This window comes from Oryctolagus cuniculus, chromosome 9 (genome assembly GCF_964237555.1).
Source record: "Oryctolagus cuniculus chromosome 9, mOryCun1.1, whole genome shotgun sequence".
NCBI lineage: Eukaryota > Metazoa > Chordata > Mammalia > Lagomorpha > Leporidae > Oryctolagus > Oryctolagus cuniculus.
Genome location: NC_091440.1, coordinates 128641832 through 128666852, shown reverse-complemented (window position 1 = coordinate 128666852; position 25021 = coordinate 128641832). Strand labels below are relative to the sequence as shown.

The 25021-nt window shown below is 50.2% G+C and overlaps 1 protein-coding gene across 13 annotated transcripts in view; it reads right to left on the bottom strand.

Annotated features, from left to right (window-relative positions):
* Window positions 1-25021, bottom strand: part of FGD4 (FYVE, RhoGEF and PH domain containing 4) — a 219018-nt gene that overhangs the window by 54410 nt on the left and 139587 nt on the right. For 9 of the 13 annotated variants that reach the window (XR_011379052.1, XR_007921271.2, XR_011379053.1 and 6 more), the window contains exons 2-4: window positions 20705-20857; window positions 6126-6309; window positions 2600-3104 (exon numbers count right to left, since the gene is read on the bottom strand). Coding sequence is in view for 7 of the 13 variants with exons in the window: in XM_051850918.2 (XP_051706878.2) it covers window positions 2600-3104; window positions 6126-6309; window positions 20705-20857 (842 nt within the window). In the remaining 6 variants the exon portion in view is untranslated. Of the gene's footprint in view, window positions 1-22; window positions 209-2599; window positions 3105-6125; window positions 6310-20704; window positions 20858-25021 lie in introns of those variants that run through there. The other 4 variants (XM_070049626.1, XM_070049627.1, XM_017343280.3 and 1 more) reach the window with 3 other exon arrangements.

Sequence of the window (25021 nt, the reverse complement as noted above, 5' to 3'; positions counted from 1 at the left end):
AACCCCAGGCTTTATCACTAACTGAGACGGTTCCCCGGATAGGAGCAGCTCTCACTGTTCCGTAGTCACTGGCTGGTGGCATCATCCCAAGCGTAGCCCGGCTTCTTGGTCCTAATGCTCTTGTCCCTTCACCATGGCTCGGCACAGAGCCCTCGCAGTGAGCCCGGTGTGCAGACAGGAAGAACCCACTCGCTGCAGCGCTGTTTCCTACCCATTTCAGATCATGTTACCAAACATGACTCATTCTCTCCCACTCACTTCCTTATTTAAACTTTCCCTGCTGAACAGTCAGCATTTAAATTAATTCACTAGCTGGAAAGAAAGAAAGCATGGACTCTTCTTCATTTGGAATTTTTTTTTCAGGGTCAGTGAAAACTGAACCTGGAGATTGACTGCACGTCAGTTAAGCTTCCACAAGCACTCGCCAATTGCATTTTATAGTATCAGCCCTTCTGAATTTCTGCCCTTGTTAACACAAACTAGGACACAGCACCACAAAGGCTCCTAGAGAGATTTAAGACTTGGATCTGTCATTTACAGATTTTCCTACAATCATCAAATTTTTAATTCTTCCAATATCCCACCTAAGTCCCTCTTACTGATGACACTAAATAACTCAGAGAGGGAAGCTCTGTTCTTGTATTCCAGGAAGGGAACAGTTTCTGACACCAGGGAAACGTATGGTGACACTCGCATAGCACCTCCGATCCAAGAAATCCCCAGGCCTTTGTCAAGGCCATGTTCACCAGTACTCCCCAAGCAGAATGCTCACCAGTTTCCAATGGCCTTGTTCATGGAATTATACAAAGATTTCTGCTGTGACACAAGTAAATTATGAATATGAGGGGACTTCAAAAAAATCTGTAGAAAAATGCAATTGAGCTTATTTTGGTACAAAAATTTTTTTCCCAAAGATTTTTATTTATTTGAAAGGCAGAGTTAGAGACAGAGAGATAGAGATGGATCTCCCATCCCCTGGCTCACTTCCCAAACAGCCACAACAGTCAGGGCTGGGCCAGGCTGAAGCCAGGAGGCTGAACGCCATCCAGGTCTCCCACAAGGCTGCAGGGGCCCAAACACGGGGGCCATCTGCTGCTGCTTTCCCAGGCCCATTAGCAGGGAGCTGGATTGGAAGTGGCGCAGCCAGGACTCCAACCAGGAGCCAGTATGGGTTGCTAGTGTGGCAGGCAGTGGCTTTACCCACTGCGCCACAAGGCTGGCACCTCCCCCTTTTGTTTGCATAATATGTAGAAAATGCATATTACGAAAAAAAAAAAAAAACCCGCATGGGTTTCAAAATAATTTTTCCACCAAGGCAACTGTAAACTTTTAGTTCCCCTTTTTTCGTAGACTTTTTGAAGTCCCCGTATCTGCTTCAGCAGCAGGTCAGCTTTCTCGGAGCTGAGATTTTGCACGCGCACAGCAACAGCATCCAGGTGTACCTCCTCCTGAGACAGGCCTTGAACCCGCGGCTGGCCACGCTCCTGCCTTCTCTAAAGCATTATCGGTGGCTTCTGCATCCATCAACCTTTCCTGCCTTCATCCATTTATTCTTGCTGCATCAGAGACACAGCACAGCCTTAGAGTCAGCCCTGGGCTTTACTGGTGACACACAGTGGAGTGACCTGGAAAAGGACCATTCTTTCTCCTATAAAGGAACTGCTGAACTAAAATGATCCTTAGGTGCCTGTTGAACGCCAAGATTAAGCCATTGATCAAAAAACTGGGTAGCGGCCGGCACCATGGCTCACTAGGCTAATCCTCCACCTGCGGCGCCAGCATCCCAGGTTCTAGTCCCGGTTGGGGCACTGGATTCTGTCCCGGTTGCTCCTCTTCCTGTTCAGCTCTCTGCTGTGGCCCGGGAGTGCAGTGGAGGATGGCCCAAGTGCTTGGGCCCTGCACCCACATGGGAGACCAGGAGAAGCACTTGGCTCCTGGCTTCAGATCAGCGCGGTGCACCGGCCACAGCAGCCATTGGAGGGTGACCCAACGGAAAAGGAAGACCTTTCTCTCTGTTTCTCTCTCTCTCACTGTCCACTCTGCATGTCAAAAAAACAAAAAAACAAAAAAAAAAAACCAAAAAACTGGTAGCAATTAGGAAACATGAAAAAGACAAGAAGCCTAGAGCTATACATCTAATCCACTGAATAACCTGGAAATACTTCCATGTTCACGGCCACACAAGTAGCAAGTGGTGAATTCACCTTCCAAGTCTGTTATGTCTTCAACTAGACAAGAAACTTCTGAAAACCGCAGACTGTGGAACCTGCTCTTGCCTGGACCTCACCCGGGGAGTGGGGGGATGCAGCACCCACCCCGGCCCCTACCCAGGAATGTTGGCTTCCCACAAGACAAGAGCACACGTGTGCTTTTCCTCCATCCGAGTCTCCCCTGCTCTGACTCCTGATACCCCAAGAGACATCAACACAGAGAGAAACAGTGAAGTTGCTGCCGGTGCAGGAGGGGGAAGGTCCAGGAGCACAGGAGCCTGCAGGGCCTGGAGCCGCCGCTGTGAGCGCCTCGCCTGCGCCGGGCTCCGCGCTGCGGCTTGAGGGTTTACAAGGGCAGCAGGCCGCACCCGCTGAGCCCCGCGCTCTACCTTCATCTCCGCCGAATGGTCCGGCTGCTCCGGGTCCAGAGGGCTCTCTCCATCGTCCCTCTCCTGTGCCTTGGCTTCCAAGTCCGCCGCTCCTGCTAGCGGGAGCTGGGAGCCACCGCCGGGAGTCCCGCTGCTGTCCTCCGAAGCCATCGCATCACAGTCGGCGGCAGCAGGTGATGCGGGGCCAGGGGCCGCCGCGTCTCCCTCTCCGTTCACCAAGTGCGCATCAAGCAAGGGTTGGGAAGGCTGCGTGGGCGCCTCGGCGTTCGGCAGGGCTGCCTTGTCCTCGTCGCTCAAGGTCTGGCCCTTTGCGGCCATCACGCCGTTAGCCACGCAAGTCTGGGGGCCCTGAGTCTGACTGGCACCATTGCCCGGTGTGGGGGGCGGGGGCGGGGAGAGCAGCTTTTGTGGCGGGGAGGCTGTCAGCCCGTGCCTTGCGGGGGTTCTGGGAGCATTTGGGTTCGCAGCGGAATCTTTCTTCAAATCCGTACAATTTGATAACGCACTGAAAGATACAATAAAGAGAAGCATGAAACCATCCGCAGGGGAAAGGTGGAGTAAAGACGTGCTATCCCGCGCCAGTCTGCGATTCTGCGCATTTCCCCCCATGTCTGCTTCAAACATTCCTCCTGAGACACTGCTCGCATGTAAATGAAGACAACGGAGTGGTCTGGACACCTCCGTGGGCTGTGTGGAACTGTCACTAGTTCGTCCTAAGACGCGACCATAAGAAAGTCACATTCAGCCAAGTCTCTCCCTGAGATTTTAACTTGAGCGTTTTGAAAACAATTACAGCCAGCCTTCAACGCAGGAACAGATTATGGAACAAAAATATATTTTTATTTGGAAAGCAGAATATATTCTCAAAGGCTGTATTGAACACACGGCATCACCCTCCTAATGGTCTCTTCGACCTCCTCCAATCTCCTCTTTACAAGTGAGACAGAGGTTGAAACTCTGAGGGCTAGAACGCGGGGGCAGCAGTGATGGCTCAAGTAATGGGGTTCCTGCCACCCCTGTGGCTGATCTCAACGACTGACTTCCCAGCTCCCAGTTCTGGCCTGACCCAGGTCCAGCTGTCGCCGGCATTTGAGGAGTGATCCGGCGGCTCGAAGACCCCCTCCTTGCACCGAGTGTGTGAGTGTGTGAGTGTGTGTGTGAGTGTGTGCGTGTGCTGTGTCATGCAGGGGAGATCTGGGGTACATACAGGAGGGGAAAGGGTTAGGAAAGGCAGTAGTTGAACCAGAACCTAAACGATTCTTGTTGTTTTATAGACAGCAAACCACAGAGGAAAACAGTTGGCTTTGCCGTCTCCTTGGGAAAATCCAATGTTGAGGTCTGCAGGAAAATGTTATTCATGACTGAAATCCTGAAGTCCATCACAGGTGAGACAGAAAGAGGGAAAGAGGCAGGGGAAAAAGGAAACCACAGCAAAAACACAAAGTCTATGCACTTGCTTCAGAGGACTCTTCCTACTGAAACAGTGTCACTGGACAATGCTGTCACACACAGGGAAGGTCTTAAGGTGAGGGCAGCCTGGCCGTCACCGTCTGTCAGGTTCCTGCAGGCCTCAGATGGGACTCTACCACCCTGCCACAAAGTGCCGGGGGAAGTGGGGACAACCAGCACTCAAGCAGAAAACCACCCTGCAGGCGCTTGGCTGAAAAGCATTCCCACCCAAGTCTTCCAGACCCAAGGAAGCATGAATCCACCCAGGGTGTGCTGGTGACAGCCTGCCAGGAGGTGTCACACTTGTGCTGGCAGGGGGCTCAGGCACAAAGGATGCCGTCCTATCAGATGTGCCCAGACCCCAAGCCCCACCCCCAAGTCTGGACTCACAACACACCTGCCTCCAGGCCCTGGTAACAGACAGTGCATCTGTCCTAGGAGCAAAGCTTCAGGCTCTACATCAAAGAATCAACTGAAATCGGTATTAAGTGCACAAACAGCAGACATTTCTCATGTGTAGGGAAGAATCCAAAACAATGCGCACAGTGACGGAGCACCCCCCACCCAGAGCTGCTCCTAAAAGCTGGGGATGTGGCAGGGTGGGGAGGGGGCACCAGCCTCTCCTTACACGGGGGCAGCCCCTTGGAGTCTGCCAACAGCAGGGGCTGGGCTCTGCTGTTATTAAGTCAACTGATTGAGAAACAATGGATGTTTGTAATGAGATTAAATCATCCCAGTAAACAGTTAAAATTCAAGACGGCAAAAGTATTTTATAAATCCTACTTGAGAAGGCAGATACGGACACTTAATATTTATGCCGAAGCTCCCACAACTGATCAGGATGAAAAATGAAGGCCGCCTTCTAAATCACTTTTCTCCAGAACTTGGAACTAAATATAGTCTCATTTTACAGCAGGGACACTGCAGTTTTGTGCTTGGTCACAGTTCCCAGGTGATTCTGAACGTATTTCCAAAGTTATGATTTCATTAGCTAAGTGACAGTGAATCTAATAAATACACGAAATCATCTAATAGGAAGCCACAGCCCAGATTACACTGGAGTGGATGGAGATATCTGAACTCAGTGTTGAAAGAGGAGTTGTTCACAGTTTAAGTGCAGGTTTCTGGGTGTTATAAACAAAATCCATCAGATAATTTCTTTTTACATTTTTTTACCAGTGATTTAAAATTTTTTAAGCCAGTGATGGGAAACCTATCAAAAGCCTCTGGAGAAACAAGTGAGGGTCTTTCCAAAATTAAAAATAAATAACAATGAAAGCCCTCCCCCCAACCCACACACAAAATGAAAGAGAAAGAAATAGATCTATCCAGTGGTTACTCCCCAAATCCCGAAAGATCCAGAGCTGGACCAGGCTGAAGCCAGGAACTCCATCCAAATCCTCCACGTGGGTGACTTCAGCCACTGTCTGCTGCCTCCCAGGTGCATTAACAAGAAGCTGGATCAGCAGCTGAGGTCGGACTCAATTCCAGACACTCCCAGATATGGGAGGCAGGCAACCCAAGCAGCAGCTAAAGCCACTGCACCAGGATGCCTGCCCCAGTGAGGGTCTCACAAGTAGAAAAGGGCTTGTTTTCATATTTAAGCAAGAAATATGCTTTATTCCACCTACCTTTTTTTATTTAGTACCAGCAGGCTTTGCACCTGCTTGGGTATGAATGACCCATGTGAAATAAAATAGGTCAGGAAGCCGAGAGGGCCCCAGGGATGAGGCAAGCCCACCAGCCACACTCACACAGACACTAAGGAAGAGACAAAGCGGCAAACCTTGGCCCCTTCCCACCGACACCCAGTCCCCCGACAGAGGAGTGACACCATGAGCAGCGACACCCACAGAGTGACACACAGGGGGACGGCAGGAGAACACAGCCATGCAGAAGAGCTGGTGGCCTCGGGGGCTGCACACAGGTCAGACAGAGTAAATGACAACTCATATTAGGGCAAGATAACGGAGAAAGATACTATGCTTCTGAGCCAGCAAAGCTGGGGTTCTCTCATCGTTACAAAAATCTGCTTGCGTTTTCCCTCTTCCTCCTCCCGTGGTGAATGGACTCTTACCTGCCTCCTTCAAAGCGGCTGATGAGATCGGATACCTTACTGGGCTTTTCTTTTGAGACACAAGGAGCGGAGGAAGGCTTAATCTCCTCCATCCTCGGCTGTGCACTAGATAAAGCTTTGAGCCTGGGATTTTGGTGTTTACTGGGCGAAGGTGAGTTCTGCAGGTGTAATGGCTTTGGAGGCACTGTAGAAAAAGAAGAGAATGCAAGATTTCACCGACAAAAATTCTGCTGAGCTGGACGCACTTATCTTCAGCTTTATCCAACTACTATAAACTGACCTTTAACCAGAAGACCTCCATTTATTTGGGACATTTGCACTGTGGCCCTTAGAAATCTCATCTTCAAATTACAGTGCTCTTTCAATTTTAGTTTCTCTTAAATACGGCATTATTAAACATAGAGGAACCTACATGAGGCCACTGTGTTCCAAATTCTGTAAGAGCTAACACAGCTGACCTTGAAACTGAATGCCAGAGAAATTGTTTGCTACAAAACAGATGTTTTAGTGATAGCGCTAACAGATAAACCAGAATCCAGAATTACTAAGTTAAACAGCATAGAAGCCAATGAAACAATACCTAAGAATATAACACTGCATCTACATAGCATCTTCCCAGGGCTGGCATTCTGCTACAGCAGGTAAAGGAGCCACCTGTGATGCCAGCATCCACACAGGCAGCAGGTAGCATCCCAGCTGCTCCGCTTCCAATCCAGCTTCCTGCTACTGTGCCTGGGCAAGGCAGCGGGAGGTGTTCCAAGTTCTTAGGCTCCTGCACCTACATGGGAGACCTGGATGAAGCTACTGGCTCTGGCTTCCGCCTGGCCCAGTCCTGGCCATCTGAGGAGTGAACAAGTGGATGGAAGATCTCTCTCTATAACTCTTTCAAATAAATAAATACATCTTAACAAGTACATAGAGCATCTTACCAGAAGCATTGCATCTCTTTCGCTCTTGGGGAAAGTTTACAATGTATAGTCCTCTGGGGAGGAATCATTACTTGTATCTGAAGTGGATAAAGGCACCTGCCTGGGCCAGCAAGGCTGCGCTGATGCTATGCCTGGTACCAAGACACCAGCTCCTTCCATTATCAGCACCGCTGCTGCTCCTGACCAGCGCCGCAGCGGGAGGAGGAGGGACAGCAAAGCTGTGCGCTGTGGGCTGCTACACCACCCAGCGGCCGTGCATAGACATTCTACACATCACGCGCTAGTCAGCAAGCCCCTGGCTCCATTAACAGTAACATTTACATGGTGAAACACGGAATGCTACGCAATTTCCGGAACAGAATGCAGATGAGAAAATACAGGGCGCTCTGGGTGTGTGATCAGTACAATTACGCAACTTTTGAAAACCACCATGATTTCGCTCTAAGATTAATATTCACATTCAAAGACTGTAACGTATACGTATTTCTTTTTTAAGATTTGTTTATCTGAAAGGCAGAGTTACAGACAGGCAGAGAGAGAGAGACAGAGAGAGGCCGTTCATCCACTGGTTCACTCCTCAGATGGCTGCAATGGCCAGAGCTTTGCTGATCTGAAACCAGAAACCAGGAGCTTCTTCCAGGTCTCCCACACAGGTGCAGGGGCCCAAGGACTTGGGCAATCTTCCACTGCTTTCCCAGGCCATAGCAGGGAGCTGGATGGGAAGTGGAGGAGCCAGGACCCCCAAACAGCCCCCCTGGGATGCCGGTGCTACAGGCAGTGGCTTTACCCGCTATGCCACAACACTGGCCCACATAGATGTTTTTCCACACCTTGTTTGAACAGGTCAGATACAGTCATGTCTTTTCTTGTCCCCACCCTTCTCCCACCTTCTGGAAGGAGGGAGAGGCAGCACGCCCCCTCCCACTGCCGTGGCCCACTTTCCCCGGCCGCCTGGTCAGCCCGGCTTTCCGCTGTCCTCCCTCCGGCTGTCGGGGGCCGGCTGCTCCCTGGCCTAGATTGCCTCACTTCAGTGCCAGTTCCCATCTGATTACGCGCAGGGACCAGAGCCCAGAGCAGCCAGCAGTGAGCAGAGCAAAGAAGTCGCTGGAGCCTCTCGCAACGAACACGAAAATCTGAACAAAAAAGGGACCTCTCCTTTTATGCAAACAGCATTTTCCAGGATGGCTTCAGGGGGCACGTAGCAGCACCCAGGAGGAAGGAACAGTATTTGTATGTGTATTTGTAAATCTTACAGCAAAAGCTCTGGTGAGAAACAAATGCAAACTACAGGACTTTACAGGAAATTTTTCCCTCAAAAAAAATTTTTACTATTAGGAACAGCTTTTACATTTTAAACTAGAACACTGGAAGAGGAAGAACACACGTCCTTTATAATTCTGTGTGCTGAAACTGCTGCCAGTGACTCGTCTCTCCTTGCAAGTTTACTCAGCCAGCATCCCCCATTCATCACACAGCAGCAGTCCCTGGGAGACGCCTGAAGTTACAAAGGATCCCGGACCAGTCAGACTCCATCGACTGCCCAACCTACACTGCCCACTGCCCGCTGCCCCAGAGTGAACACAGTAATTTGCTTTGCAATAACTAAGTAGTAATGAGAATGATGAAAACATGAAATATACTACAGACTTAAAGCTCTTATCTCCACAAGGTTGGAGTTGGGGAGTGGGAATATGTTGCTTTTATTCACAATTATATTTACAGTGACTACTTGCACAGTTTGGTAGATTTTTGGAATCCAAGTAAGAGTGAATTAGGGGGGCGCCGGGTTCTAGTCCCAGCTGCTCCTCTTCCAGTCCAGCTCTCTGCTGTGGCCCAGAAGTGCAGTGGAGGATGGCCCAAGTGCTTGGGCCCTGCACCCACGTGGGAGACCAGGAGGAAGCACCTGGCTCCTGGCTTCGGACTGGCGTAGCTCCAGCCGTGGCGACCATTTGGGGGGTAAGCCAATGGGGGGGGACCTTTCTCTGTCTCTCTCTCACTGTTTAACTCTATCTGCCAAATAAATAATAAAAAATATTTAAAAAATAAAAAAGAGCGAATTAGAATTACATCCAAGATTTCAAAAACTTGTGGGGAGAGAGTTCATCAATGTTGACAGAGGCAGGGACTGGGTACCAGGCAAGTATGAGAGGGCTTCAAAAAATTCATGGGAAAATAGGACTGAAAGAGAAATTTGTACTGGTGCAAAGAAAAATCTAAGTTCATACGTAATTTTCTCATAATACACACTTTCTAGGAATATTCTTAAATATTTCTTTATTTAAAAGGCAGAATGACAGAGAGAGAGACTGATAGAGAAGATCTTCCATCCACTGGTTCCCTTCCCAAATGGCTGCAATGGCTGCAGCTGGGCCAGGCCAGAGTCCGAAGCCTAGAGCTCCACCCAGTCTCCCTGGTGGGTACAGAAGCCCAAATATTTGGGGCATCATCTGCTGCATTCCCAGGGACGGTAGTAGGGAGATGGACCAGAAGTGAAGCAGCCAGGACTTGAACCAGTGCTCATGCGGTACTTAAGCCACAATGCCAGCCCCCCTACCAAGTTTTTTAAAGACCTAACATTTAGTGGTTGGCATGTGGCACAGCAGGTTAAGTTACCACCTGCAATGCCAACAGCCCATATGGGCGCCAGTTCGAGTCCCAGCTGCTCTACTTCCAATTCAGCCTCCTGCTAACGCGCCTGGGAAAGCAGCAGAGGAGAGCCACTGCAACCACACAGGAGATGCAGAGGAAGCTCTTGGCTCCCGACTTTGGTCCTGACCCAGACCTGGTCGCTCAGCCATCTGGGGAGTGAACCAGTGGACAGAAGATCTCTTTAATTCTGTCTCTCCCTCTCTCTCCTCCCCGCCCCCACTGACTTTCAAAATAAACAAATAAATAAATCCTAATAAAATAAAAGAGTGATTACAAGAGGCCTTCCAAATGAATCTTTCAAAAATTAAAATACAGACCTTGCATTTATAGAAGTTCAAAATTGTTTTATACCACAAACCTTAGCTCTTTAAAGATTTATTTATTTTATTTGAAAGGCAGAGTCACAGAGAGGCAGAGGCAGAAAGAGAGAGAGGTCTTCCATTCCCGGGTTCACTCCCCAAATGGCTGCAATGGCTGGAACTGGGCCAATCCAAAGCCAGGAGCCTGGAGCTTCCTTCAGGTCTCCCACATGGATGCAGGGGCCAAAGGGCTTGGAACATCTTCCACTGCTTTTCCAAGCCGCGGTGGAGAGCTGGGTTAGAAGTAGAGCAGCCAGGACCCCGCACGGCAGGCGGCAGCTTTACCTGCGATGCCACAGCGCCAACTCTACCTTCTCTCTTAATTCTCTTTCTCTGTAACTTTTTAAAGCATCCCCACAGAAACAGAGGAGACATCAAATTTGGCATGGGAGAGAATGCGAATGCACAGCCAGCTGTCAGGACACACACTTTAACAAGAGAGCAGAGACAGCGTACAGACAAAAACATCTCAGGCACTGTCTTCAGAGAGGAATACTCCATCCTCTGGTCCGTCATTCATCAGGGCGTTACGGAGCGTGCTTTGCCTAAAGGAACTCACGGAAGAGCGGAAGTGACTCTCACCTCTCAGTTACCTCACCAGTAACTCGGAGACATCTTGGGCAGGATTCCCAAGGAACTACACCTTGTGGACTGTGGATGCTGAAAACGAAATTCCCATGAAAGAGCCAGATCTCGAGTTCCAACTCAGTGCTTTGTATCCAAAAAAAAAAAAAAAAAAAAAAAAAAGGCAGTAGGGGCAACCCCAGAAGTCAAAGAAGTTCCCGAAGGAAGTTTCCCTTCAAGGCTGTGTTTCTGAGATGCTTGGACACCCCGCAAACTGCAGCCGCCCACCACGCTTTCAGTCTCCACGAAAAAGCGCCAGGCCCCACTCACTCTCAGCCTCAACCTTCCCTCCTCTCTTTCTCCTCTTTTATTTTTTTTTTTAGGGGGGGTGGGGTGGGGTCAGCCTTTCCAAGTGCTTTCTGGATATCTGAGTAAACTACCAGCAGGTGTAATTCATTACATTTAAAACTCTAAATTAGTTTTAAAAAAGAGTTATTTATTGGGGCTGGTGTTGTGGTGCAGCAGGTTAAGTTGCTATGTGTCACCCAGCACCTGACATGAGTGCCGGTTTGAGTCCCAGCTGCTCCACTTCCAATCCAACTCCCTGTAATGCGCCTGGGAGAGCAGAGGAAGATGGCCGGAGTGCCTGGGACGCTGTCACCCACGTCGGAGACCCGGATGGAGTTGCAGGCTCCCGTCTTTGGCCTGGCCTTGGTTGTTGTGGTTATCTGGGGAGTGAACCAGCCAATGGGAATCTCTAATTCTGCCTTTAAAATAAATAAACTAAATTTATAAAAAAGTGTTATTTATTTGAAGGGCAGAGAGACTGAGAGCAGAAAACAGCAAGCCTCCACTCATTGGTTCACTCCCCAAATGCTGTAAGGCTGAAGCCTGGGCTACAACTCAGTCTGAGTCATGAGGGTGGCAGGGAAACAAGTACTTGGGCCATCACCTGCTGTCTCCCAAGGTGAGCACGGGCAGGAAGTTGGAACTGGCAGCACAGCTAGAGTTGAATCCAAGCAATGCAATATGGGAGACGGGTGCACCAAGTGGTGTCTTAACCACTGCACCAAAGGCCCACACATAAAACTCGGCTCTTAAATAAAAACCTGGCTATACATTTAGATCAAAAATGCAAATGATGGCCGCCACCACGGCTCACTAGGCTAATCCTCCACCTGCAGCGCCAGCACCCCGGGTTCTAGTCCCGGTTGGGGCGCTAGATTCTGTCCCGGTTGCTCCTCTTCCAGTCCAGCTCTCTGCTGTGGCCCGGGAAGGCAGTGGAGGATGGCCCAAGTGCTTGGGCACGGGCATGGGAGACCGGGAGGAAGCACCTGGCTCCTGGCTTCGGATCTGCACAGCGTGCCGGCTGTAGCAGCCATTTGAGGGGTGAACCAACAGAAGGAAGACCTTTCTCTCTGTCTCTCTCTCTAACTCTGCCTGTCCAAAAAAAAAAAAAAAAAAAATGCAAACGACAAGGGCTGGAGGTGGGTGGAGCACGGGAAGCTGCACTTCCTGCTCTCTCCCATCTCATTTCTCTCTCCCCCTTCCTCCCTCTTCCTCTCTCTACCCTTCCCCTCCTCCTCTTCTCTCACTTTTTTTTTTCTTAATTTATTTGACAGATAGAGTTAGATGTGTGAGAGAGAGACAGAGAGAAAGGTCTTCCTTCCATTGGTTCACTTCCCAAATGGCTGCTACGGCCCTCGCTGCGCCGATCCGAAGCCAGGAGCCAGGTGCTCCCTTCAGGTCTCCCATGGGGTGCAGGGCCCAAGCACTTGGGCCATCCTCCACTGCCTTCCCGGGCCACAGCAGAGAGCTGGACTGGAAGAGGAGCAGTCACGATTAGAACCCGGCACCATATGGGATGCAGGCTCTCTTTCTGCCTTGCAAATAAATAAACCTTCTTTTTAAATTTCTTAATGCAAAGAAATAAAATGAAAGTGACATACTAACAAGGATACCTTCACAGCTTGTTGTTTTCTACTTTTCTTCCTAAAGATTTTTTTTTTTAATTTTATTTGAAAAGCAGAGTTACAAAGAGAGAAAGGGAGAGGCAGAGAGACATCTTCTATTTACTGGTTCATTCCCCAAATGGCCACAATAGCCAGAGCTGGGCTAGTCCAAATCCAGGAGCTTCTTCTGGGTCTCCCATGTGGGTGCAGAGGCCCAAGCACTCTTCTACTACTTTCCCAGGCACATTTGCAGGGAGCTGGATCAGAAGTGGAACAACTGGGACTCGAACTGGCGCCCATATGGAATGCCGGAGTTGCAGGAGGCAGCTTAACACTTATGCCACAGCACCGGTGTGGTTGTTTTCTTTTGAAACATATTTCTTGGGAATTTGCTTCCTACCAGCCTCACCTCTTGGCTACCATTCCATACAAAGCAAGTCCCCGCCACCCTGAACTGTGTGTGCACAGTGCTTGTCTCAGGCATTCCAGGCCTTTGGCACAGACCTGGAAGGTCCTCGATTCTCCCTTGGTCCACCTGGTCACCCCTAACAAACCTGCCTCAAGCCCAGTTCTCAGCTTACAGTGCACCTGCTGTTCTGTCCCGTTCTGGGACAACGGCGGTCTCCCTGGACACTGGAAAATGGGTCTTACTCTTCACGGCTCCCACACACCTGTCCAGTCCCCTCTGATCTCACGCTAAGTTCAATTTCTAAGGAAGAAGACGATTTCATCATCTAATCTTACAGCTCTTCTCAAAGATTCAAAAAACTAACATGCAGAGAAGGCCTTGTCCAGAAATGGCCGTGAAGCACACAACACAAGACTTAACCACTTTTTTTTTTTTTTAAAACGGTGAGCCATACTTTAGTCATTCGTGTTTAGAACTCAAACTCTGGGAGCTCAAAACCAGCATCTTCACCTGTGAGCCTGCCCCAGCCTGCAGACGCTGCCCACCTTCAGCTGCACATCACTTGCTGTGCTGTGTCCAGAACAACCTTCCTGAGCTGCCTGCCACCCGGTTGCACGCAGACCCTCGGGCCCACAGTCTCATGCGAGAAGTGCAAGGGCTTGCAGACGGCTCTGTGCACGGCCATCCGAGGGCGGTTCCTGGGGCACTTCTGCTTATTTGTCCTGTGGCTTCTCCACGTTGGCCTCGGCAGACTCCTCCTCGGAACAATAAAGCCGGCATGCTTCCCACTGAACTTTTCCTCCAATTTCCATACTAGCCGAACTGGAATTTTCTGGAGAGATTACAGCGTGGAAGGGGAACGAGGAGGAGGAGGATGGCTTTCCTGGCACCACCAACTTCGACATCCTTGGCAGGTTCAGCTCCCTTCACTGAGCCTGGAGGGCCGAGTTCACCTCCTGCTCCAGGAGCACCTGGGACGCTCAACTTGAACTCATCCGGCTTCTTGCTGATGAGCTTGAGGATCTTGGCGCGCAAGCTGAACGTGGCGTCTCCCGGCTGAGCGCCGGCTGAGGAAGAACAAGACTTTTCTGGGATCTGCATGGAACTCCGTGGTGGCACACAAAGCTTCCAAATGCAGCGACGCCTTTGGTCAAACCCTTCAGCAACCCCACCCACTCTTCCCAGAAGACTCTGCATTTCACAGAACCAGAAAGGACTGACAACAGGGACACAGAACTTCCCACAGAACAGCAGCCCAAAGACCTCACTGTTAAGCAAGCACATGCAAATTAATCCACAATACGGCGCCACTTCAGCGGAGCCAGAGGAGTGACCATTAGGATAGAGTCATGTGAACTCTCCTATGTCCTCAGTGCACTTAACTGATAAAACCACTAAGAAAGTCAGCATTTTCAGTACCTTAGGGACAGTCTTCACAGTCACAGGCTGTAACAGGACTTAAAAACACCAATCGCCTTGCATCTTTACCATCACTTTTTTCTGCTCAGAGACATAAATATGTAGCAGCAAATTCTGTTAGAACTGCCTAGGTATTCGCCCAGGACCGTGCTGTATGGGTTTTCAGCCTGCAGCAAGGAGCTGGTCCACCTGTCTCAGCTGGGTAGTGGGCCAGGCCAGCTGTCAGTACATCCTAGGACCCGGCACCGCCACAGGCTCACCCAACCATGCATTTCGCAGGATGCAGCCCGTCTGTGGAGAAGCATCTACACGGGAATTTTATCCTCAACGTCATTTGTATATTCGACATCTACTGCATATCTACTCTAAGCACTTGAGTATGTAAATGAGTAAAAAGAAATAATAATAAAATACAACAAGCATGGGGCCAAGCATTGTGGTGCAGCAGGTTAAGCTAACGCCTGTGACGCCGGCATTCCATAGGAGCACTAGCTCGAGTCCTGGCTGCTCCACTTCTGACCCAGCTCCCTGCTAATGCACCTGGAAAAGCAGTGGAAGACGGCTCAAGTGCCTGAGCCTCTGCAACTCACACGGGAGACCTGGAAGAAGTTCCTGGCTCCTGGTTCTGGCCTGGCCCAATCTCTGCCATTGTGGCCATTTGAGGAGTGACTGATCTTATGGAAGATCTCTCTAACACTACCTTTCAAATAAACATATACACAACAAGCAGCAACATATACGTAACAATAGCAGGAAGAAAGAGGCTGGGAGCTACAAGAACAAGATAAATGAACCTGGAGTATGGGCATGAGAAGGGGGCGACAGAGTTAAGGATTCAAAGGTGGATGTAGGAAGCAGCCCTGAGGACCTGGAATGTGCGCATGACTGGAAGAAGTGAAGGGGGTCACTTGGGAAGCTTCACTCTGCCAGGCTAGGCTGGAGATGGGTAAGGCATGGATGCCAGTGCCAAGGCAGCAGAAGGAGCAAGGAGGCTAAATCAGGCCCCAGGTCAGAGGGGGGTCTGGGGGTTGCGTAGAACCTCGAGGGCACTGCAGGGATTTCTGAACGCGGGGAGATGAGACGTTGCTGCAGAGGTCTGAGCAGAGACGTGTGGGGAGGCGGCTTTAACTCCAGCTGCACCACTCTGGCCGCTGTGCTGGGAACACACAGGAAGCAGGGCGGAGGCAGAGCCACAGTGAGCAGGCTGTGATGGAAACGCAGGCAGCAGATTAGGGGCTTTGTGGAGGCAGCAAGAGGGGTGGGCCACTGATGCAGCCATTAAGACACAGCTTGAGAAGCCTGCAATCCTTGTCAGACTGCCTGGGTTCCAGTCCCAGCTCCACTCTCCGTTCCTGTGTTCCTGCTACTGCACACGTAGCAGGTGATGGCTCAAGCACATCAGTGTGATTCAGCCTTGGCTGTTGCGGGCATTTGGGGAGTGAACCAGCAGAGGAGCGCTCCCTGTCTCCTGTTTCTAACTTTCAAATAAATAGAAGTTGTTTTTTTAAAGGAGGTAGTGAGAGATAGTTGAGTTGGTGTTGGAGAGGCAGAGGGAAAGATCACTCCCATTTGCCGTCTCATTTGATGCCTACAATAGCCAGAGGCGGGACAGGCCAAAGCAGAAGCCATGAGCTGGGAATTCCATCCAGGTCCCCCACAAGGGTGGCAGGGATCCACACACATAGCAGGAAGGTGAAATGGGAATCCAAGCTGGGAATGGAACCTAGGTATCTTCCATGGGCTGCAGCCGTGTAAACCGCTAGGCCAAACACCTGCTCCAGAGGCCTGCTTTTATTCTTACTTATTTACTTCAATTTTTATTCATCTAAGAGAGAGAAAGAGAGAATCTTCCATCCACAGGTTCAATCCCTGAATGCCTGCACTAGTCAGGGCTGGGCGGAAGCCAGGAGCCAGGGACTCCATCTGGGTCTCCCTCGTGGGTGGCAGGAACTCAGTACTTGAGCCACCACCGCTCCTACCCTCCCAGGGGCATGAGCACAAATCTGAATCATCTCAGCAGAGGCGGGACTCAACCCCAGTCACTCTTTGGCGGGATGTGGGCATCATAGGTGGAAGCTAACCTGCTGCCCTACAAAGCCCATCCCGGAGGCAAGCTTTGAAGGCAGGTCCCCCGACAGATCAAATGTGCACTGTGAGAGAAGAGTGAGCCTGAGCTTTGGCCTGAGAACTGGGAGGGTGTCGGGACCGCCATCCTCTGATGCGGGGGTGGAGCCATCGGGAGAGATGACCAGCGGTTCAGTTCTGCACATGCTCAGTTGGAAACATCCTGCAGAGTGGACTTTATTATAGCCAAATTTACAGACCTAAATAGAAAAAAAATTACACAACACTATATATGCATGCAAAGTCATTAAAGAGAATGAGGAGAGAAACTAGCTGCCAGTCTAAGTTTCCAGATCATCAGCAGAGTTCAATTCCTCCTGTTTTAACACGAAAATAAAAAACTGGCTCTATATAAGTGCATTTTTTAAATGTACTTTTAAAAGGATGAATATTATACATGGCCTGCTTTAATTTAGAGGTAAATAAATAGGTCTGAGTACTCTATATAAATTACTCACAGAAATAATGTGGCTTTTCAAGTTTATTTAACTCTTCATTTTCAAAATATGCTTTGATTAGCACATAATATTTGCACATCTTTTCGGGGCATGGGGCAATATTTCAACACAGGCCTACAGTGCTCAAGACATCATGTGACAATATGTAAGCTTTACCAACATGGTCATGGACTATGCAGAATGTGGATCAAAGCTCTTAAAGGAAACAGAATAATCATGTTTAACTGCTACAGAAGCTATTTTGAATGCTGTCTCACAGGGCAGGAAACAGGCCAGTATTAAAAGTGGTGAACAAGAAGAAAGACTTATGTTGGAAGTTGCTCAGTGATGTGTTTGTTCGAGGGGTCTGATGGGCTGCAAGTGAATAAGCCATTGTTGTCCCAAGGCCTCAGGGAATTTTCCGAGGCTCTGACATAACAAGCTGTAACAACTGAACAAATCTACTTCAAAATCGACACACTCCAATTTAAATCCAAATGCAAGTTTATCTAATGGCTCACATAAAACTTAGCTCTTCTATCTTTTTAAAAACTATATATAATTCTTCAAAGATATTTACTTATTGGTCATTCATAAATAGAACCATGAACTCTATATGGCTCCAGAGAATATACCATGCAGTCACCACTAATCTAGATACTCAATACTGTCTCCCCTTTTAAAATGACCAAAATAAACCATAGGGGTGAGCTCGTTAGCACTCCACATAAGAAAATCAAAAAAATCCACGCAGAGGTTTAATTATGCGCTCTTTTTAGGGTCCTTTCTAACACTCAGCGCTACTGCCATTCCAGTTTGGAGAAACTGAGTTGCGGGGAGCATCCTCCTCACTGCAGGGCGTGGCGCGCCCACACCACCCTGTACCCTCCAGCCGCCGCAGGAACGCCCACAGCAACTCCCAGGAAAACCGTCTCCAGATGCTACTATATAACGTTGCAGGGAGGGTCTGGGGAGGGGGACCCCAAACTGCCTCCAGCTGAGAACTGCTGTGCTGGCCCAGGAGCCCTCCACCACGCGAAAGCTGCAGCCTCTCCCCACGCAGGGAGTGCCCACAACACGCCCTTCCCTCTCCGCCTCGGCCACTCCAAGGTTCCGAAGACTTTGTACTTGAAAGTAGTTTCTCTGGGCTGTGCAAGGAGGTGTTTGGTGCAACACCTAAGTCACTGCTCGTGACACCTGCATCCTACACCACAGTGCCTGGGTTCAAGTCCCAGTCTCTCCACTTCCAATCCAGCTTCCTGCTCATGGGTACCCCGGGAGGCACTCAAGTGCTTGGGTCCCTGCAGTCCATGTGGAAGACCCAGATGGAGTTCGAGACACCTGGCTTTAACCTGGCCCAGCCTAGCCTGATGCAGGTCTCTGGGGGAGCCAACCAGAAGAAGAACGATCTTGTTCTGCCCTTGACTTTCAAATAAGAATGAAAATTAATTTTAAAATGTTGGCTATTAAAAAAAAAAAAAACAACACTGTCAGCAAACAGTGTCGAATCTATTCAAAAACTTACCTTACAATACCAAGATGTAGCTTCACTCCTGAGACACCATCTCAAATATTGAAGATTAGCATAGATGCCAGTGCTGTGGCGTGGTGTACAAAGTCACTGCCTGTGACGCCAGCATCCCACATGAGCACAGCAGCCCCACTTCTGATCCAACTCCCTGCTAATGGAAAGCAGCAGAAGACGGCCCAAGTGCTTGGGCCCCTGCACACACATGGAAGACCAGCATGAACCTCCTGGCTTCTGGCTTCAGCCTGATACAACCCTGGCAGTGGCAGCTATTTGGGAAGTGAACCAGTGAATGGAAGACATCTCTCTCTCTCTCTCTCTCTCTCTCTCTCTCTCTTTCACTCTGTCAAATAAATAAAATAAATTAATAAAAGAGGCGATGGGTTAGTGTTACTGAAGGTGGATAAACACAGCAGGACAGACTGCAGAGAATGAGACACAGTGAGGAAGGGACATCCTCCCGGCACGGTGACTGCCTGGAGAGCAGGGCCCTCCGGGCGGGGATGAGTCCCGGGATGCACACCTTTACAGAGGACTTGCAGACCTGCTGCCTGCCACCGTGGGAGGCTGTGCTGCACAGACGGCCGGCAAGGGCCCGACCCACCAGCCCCTCACCCTGGGCTTCCCAGCCTCCAGGACCGTGAGACAGACTTCCGGTCTTCAGCAGCTCCTCCTCTGCTGGTGTCTTGTTACAGAAGCTCAAATGCACTAAGGCACAGGGGAATATCAACGCCAGCATAAGGCAGAGGTTAAAACTGCAGCCACAGGCAGGGGTAGGGCAAACAATGGACGGGACCACGTGAAAAAAGAGGCATGAGGTTCTCATGACTTTATTCAATATCTGAAAATATTCCTTTTAGCTTTAGAAAAACATATACAGTGAACTCATTTTTATAAGAGGAAAGAAATATGTATTTAAATGCCAGTACATAGACTTGAATAGCAGAAGTAAGGTCAAACGTCTCTGCAGGGAATGGGGCGATGTCAGAGCACAGTGGCTCAGGAGAGACAGTGCTGAGACTTACCCCAGTATCCTGAACACAAAACACCACGAACTCACACCACCTAGCTTCCCTCGGAAAGGCTTTTGATCCAGGCAATTATGTAAGTATAATTATATATTTTTTTCTTTAAGGTAGCCTGGACAAGGCTACCGTAGCCACTGGGAGATGGCTATTCTGAAAGTCAGAATACTGGGGGGGGGGGGGGGGGGGGGTTTAAGGAGGAGGAGAAAGAGAAAGGGAGAGAGAGTCTTCCATCTGCTGATTCACTCCCCAAATGGACACATCAGCCAGGGCTGGCCCAGACTGAAGTCAGAAGCCAGGAGCTTCATCTGGGTGTCCACATAGGTGCAAGGGCTCAAGGCCATGAGCCATCCTCCACTGCTTTCCCGGGTTCATTAGCAGGGAGCTGGATGGGAAGCGGAGGAGCCGGGACTTGAACCAGCACCCACAAGGGATGCCGGCACAGCAGACAATGGCTTAGCCTGCTGCGCCCCAGCGCCAGCCCCTGGAGTCTTAGCTCACTGACCTCGGTTAACTCAGGTCGCATGAACAAGATGGAATTTTATGTTTTGCATATAAAATGGCTTAACCCACGGTCAAAATACCTTCAACATTTCTGTTTACACACAGAGCAACAGGAAGAGGCCCAGTGAAAACCAGCGAGAGCTCGGGCAGGGCTGCTCATCTGAACCACCCTCATCTGGGTTTGCTTAAGCGCCACAGGCTGTACCCCACGCAGCCAGCCAGGTAGCGGGAACAGAAAAACCAGCCTCCCGCACACGGGGCACTCAGCCTTCGGCCTTGCGTCACACAGGGGCTCATTCAGAAATCCTTACAACACAGAGTGACGCCAGCTCCTTTATCATCCGTGCTTATGACACGTTTTTCTTTGCAAGAAGAGAGACCAAACTAGACACATCATAAAACACAAAATGATTTTCCAAAGCACAGTAACTCTGAAAGTGCCCAGCGCTGCGTCCCAGCTGAACAGTTGGCATCCAGCGTGACCGGAGAGGCCACAGTGCAGCTTGGCGGCTGCGCGACGCCTTCGAGGGCCTCGCTCTTTCATTCCACGCTTCGGCCAGGGGGAAGAACCCTAACACAGAACTGCAGGAACGCGTGGGGAGCAGCGCCCCAAGAGGCTCACGGGTGGACGCGGCGCCTGACGCCTCCCTTGCCCCGGCCACCCAGCGCGGCGGGCCTACCTTGCGGCTTTGGACTCGCAGCTGCGCGCTTCGCCGGCGTCTTCCCATTTATCCCCTGAGCTGCGTCATGACGCACGCGCAGATCAACCAGACTGGCGGTGCTGCTCGTCAAACCAGGGGGAAGCAAGGCGATCTTTGGACAGGTACTGTTGCCTGTGGGAGCACAAAGAGAGGGGGCCGGTCAGCGCGCGCGTGGGCATGGCACGAGGCTCCTCCGCCCCGCAAGGCAGAAGCGGGCTCTGTCCCCGCGCTCTCCCCGTGCGCGCTGGCCTGGACGCAGGGCTTTCCCGGGGAAGCTCTCGCTGCACACGCTGCAGGAGCCTCACGGGGGAGTGCACACAGGCCACAGCTGCTGGGTGGAGGCAGAGAGCACGGAGCGCCCCACGCTAATCCGTTAAAAGCGTTCCTCTGCGGTGCCCGGTCAGCCCGGAGTCATCGCCTGTGAGGAACAAAGCGGCAGAGCAGGGACGTGACAGCTGACCGGCAGGCTCGCCGAGAGACAGCCACGCGTGCACGCACGCCCGCACCCCCACCGCGATAAGTCCTCGCACAGGCTCCTCGTGACGGCCACGGCGAGCGAAGAGCGACCGTGTTTCCATGCGAAGAGTGACCGTGTTTCCATGGGAAGCCTGGTGAGATGATGCGGATGATACCGCCACATGCACGTAGCCCCAGCTCTGAGATCTACCGTGCTGCTGGACAAAGGGGACGAGACCACCCCACGGTTCTGTTCTGACACGAGTCCTACCTCGCTGCTTTCTCTCTGCACACCTACTACGTGTCCCTCTTTTCTGGCTGATGTGACAGTAGCAACACACTCAGCTTTCCTTAAGGGACCAGACCTGCACTGCGGCACACTGGGTTACGCTGTGGCTTGCAACCCTGGCAACTTGCATCCGAGTGCTGGGTTTAAGTCCAGGCTGCCCCACCTTCCATCCAGCTCCCTGCTAACGCGCCTCGGAAGGCAGCAGATGAAGGCCCAAGCGCTTGAGCCCCTGCACCCATGTGGGAGACCCAGATGGACGTCCCAGCTCCACACAGCCTGGACCAGGCTACCGTAGCCACTGGGAGATGAACCAGTGGATGAAGAAATCTCTCCTCTCAATCTGCTCTTTCAAATAAATATTTCTTTAAAAAGAGAAAAAATAGGTGGCAGGATATGGCACAGCAGGTTACGCGGCTACCTGCAAGGCTGGCATTCCAAACGGGTACCATTTGAGTTCTGGCTGCTCCATTCCCCATGCAGCTCCCTGCTAACACGCCCAGGAAAGCAGCGGAAGATGGCCCAAGTGCTTGGGCTTCTGCACTAAGAGGGACACCTAGGCTCCTGGCCTCAGCCTGGCCCAGCCCCAGCTGTTGTGGACATTTGGGGAGTGAACCAGCAAAAGGAAGATCCTTCTCTATGTTTCCCTCTGTCTCTGTAACTTCACCTCTCAAATAAATAATCTGTAACAAAATGAAATAAAAAAAAAGAAAACAAAACTCCTACCAGGAAGTCTCAATAACTGAATCAAAGTTTGCCATTTAAGAAACACAGCATTTCATCTTTTGTAGAACTCAATTATCTAAAAATAGAGCTAGTCAAGATGTTATAAAGATTTACTATGTGAGTCAAAAAAATCCCTCTTGGGGCTGGCCCTGTGGTGCAGCGGATAAAGCCACCGCCTGCAGTGCCAGCATCCCATATGTGCACCAGTTCTAGTCTCAGCTGCTCGACTTCAATCCAGCTCTCTGCTATGGCCTGGAAAAGTGGTACAAGATGGCCCACGTGCTTAGGCCTCTGCACCTGCGTGGGAGACCGATGCAGCTCTCTGCGATGGCCTGGGAAAGCAGTGGAAGATGGCCTACATCCTTGGGCACCTGTGCCCACATGGGAGACCTGGAAGAAGCTCCGGGCTCCTGGCTTTGGATTGGCCAAGCTCCAGCTGTTGCAGCCATTTGGGGAGTGAACAAGAGGATGGAAGATCTCTCTCTCTCTCTCTCTCTCTCTCTCTCTCTCTCTCTCTGCCTCTGCCTCTCTGTAACTGTGCTTCCAAATAAATAAAGAAATCTTTAGAAAATAATTCCCTCTCAATCCAAATGATTAATAAATACTGATGAAAACAACACTTCTGCTTTAGTTTTTCTGGGCTCCCCTAAACATTGACCTTGGAACAGCAGATTTTCGAAGATATTAATACTTGTGGATACTATCTGGGACATCAGAAAGCCAGTGCTAAAATGGAAAGGGAATGGGATTCTCATTATTAGTCTCCTGCTAACACGGCTTATGTGTCAGCTGGATTAAGTGTTGTCAGGAACGTAGACTGGAAGAAGACTGTCTGGCAGAGTGTTATCACAATGCAAACAGGAGAGAGAAAGGCCAGCATCTTGGAGTGTGTGAACTTGCACACCACCTTAGAAAACCTGTGAAGGAGGCAAAGCCCACCCCTCACACCAACACCTACACTGTCCCAGGCGACCACCTAGCCTCTAGGGGCACCTGGTCATTCTTCCTGCAGGGACTCCTAAAACGGCTTAGGCCACCTGCTGGGGTGCAGGGCAGGACGGAATTCAGGCAGAAACCGTGAAGCCCTTCAGCTCAACCACAGGCCAGAGGAAGATGCCACAGCGTGACTGACAGCAAGGACACACCATGACCTTCAGCTCACAAGAACAAGCAGCAGAGCCGGCGCTGTGGAGTAGGTTAGTCCTCTACCTCTGGCGCCGACATCCCATATCGGGGCCAGTTTGTCTCCTGGCTGCTCCTATTCTGATCCAGCTCTCTCTCTGCTATGGCCTGGGAAAGCAGCAGAGGATGGCCTAAGTCCTTGCGCCCCAGCATCCACGTGGGAGACCTGGAGGAAGCTCCTGGCTCCTGGCTTCGGATTGGCCCAGCTCTGGCCATTACGGCCATCTGAGGAGTGAACCAGCAGATGGAAGATCTCTCTCTCTCTCTCTCTCCCTCTCCCTCTCTCTGTAACTCTGCCTCTCAAATAAATAAGGAAATCTTTAAAAACCAACCAACCAACAAGCAGCAATCCAACTCCACACAGGAACATGTAAGAGTTTAAATGAGAAAACAAATCAAACTGAACCTTCAGAAAATAGATCGCTATTATTACATATAAAAATATATTAAAGGGGCACCGGATTCTGTCCCGGTTGCCCCTCTTCCAGGCCAGCTCTCTGCTGTGGCCAGGGAGTGCAGTGGAGGATGGCCCAAGTGCTTGGGCTCTGCACCCCATGGGAGACCAGGAGAAGCACCTGGCTCCTGCCTTCAATTCAGCGTGGTGCGCCGGCCGTGGCGGCCATTGGAGGGTGAACCAACGGCAAAGGAAGACCTTTCTCTCTCTCTCTCTCTCTCTCACTGTCCACTCTATCAAAAATATATATATATATAAAAACTGGGCTATTTAGAAATTGAACATACCTTACATAAATATTAATCTGAAACTGGAAACTATTTAGGCACTTAATTTCTGGTTAACAAACTTTCAGGGTATGGTGGGTTTTACAAGTGTTACATTTATAGAGAATGTCTCCCATTATGTGCTAAAATTCCTGTGAGAAGAAACCAACTATGGAGGTGGTACTGTGGTACAGTAAGTTAAGCCCTGCAATACTGGCATCCCAAGCACTGGTTCAAGTCCTGCCTCCTCCACTTCCAACCCAACTCCCAGCTAAGGTACCTGGGAGGGCAGCAAAGGATGGCCCAAGTAAGTGCTTGGGCCCCTGCCACCTATGGGAGACCCAGTTATAGTTCCTGGCTCCTGGCTTCATCCTGGTCCAAACCTGGCCATTGCAGCCATCTGGAGAGTGAAGGAACACATTAAAGATTTCTGTCTATAACTGTCTGTCTTTCAAATACATAACTATTAGAACAACAAAAGGAAATGAATCATGCATCCACTTCCTTGTCATCTCATCAAAGTCACACTTACAGATCTTATGCTGGTGGCAATAAATCCACAAAGACTTTATTTCCAGATGAGTGTTTAAAATAAGTCTACAAACTTCAGCCACTACCATGAAGCAGGAAAACATGGTGAGGAATACACATAATATTTACGTTTATAAAGAGTTGTTTAAAAAAAAAAAAAAAGCAATGAACAACATAAACAGAAACCACATGTGGCTTCAAGGCCAAAAATATTTACTTCTCTGGCCCATTACAGGAAAAGCACGCCGCCCACGAGTACAGGTCAAACCTATTAGGGTAAAGGAAGTCCGCCTCTAAGAATCACCATTTCGTTAGCACTTTATCTGCAGGCATCTCCTAGAGCAGCTGTCCAAAGAGGAGCTTTCGGCCAGCACCGCGGCTCACTAGGCTAATCC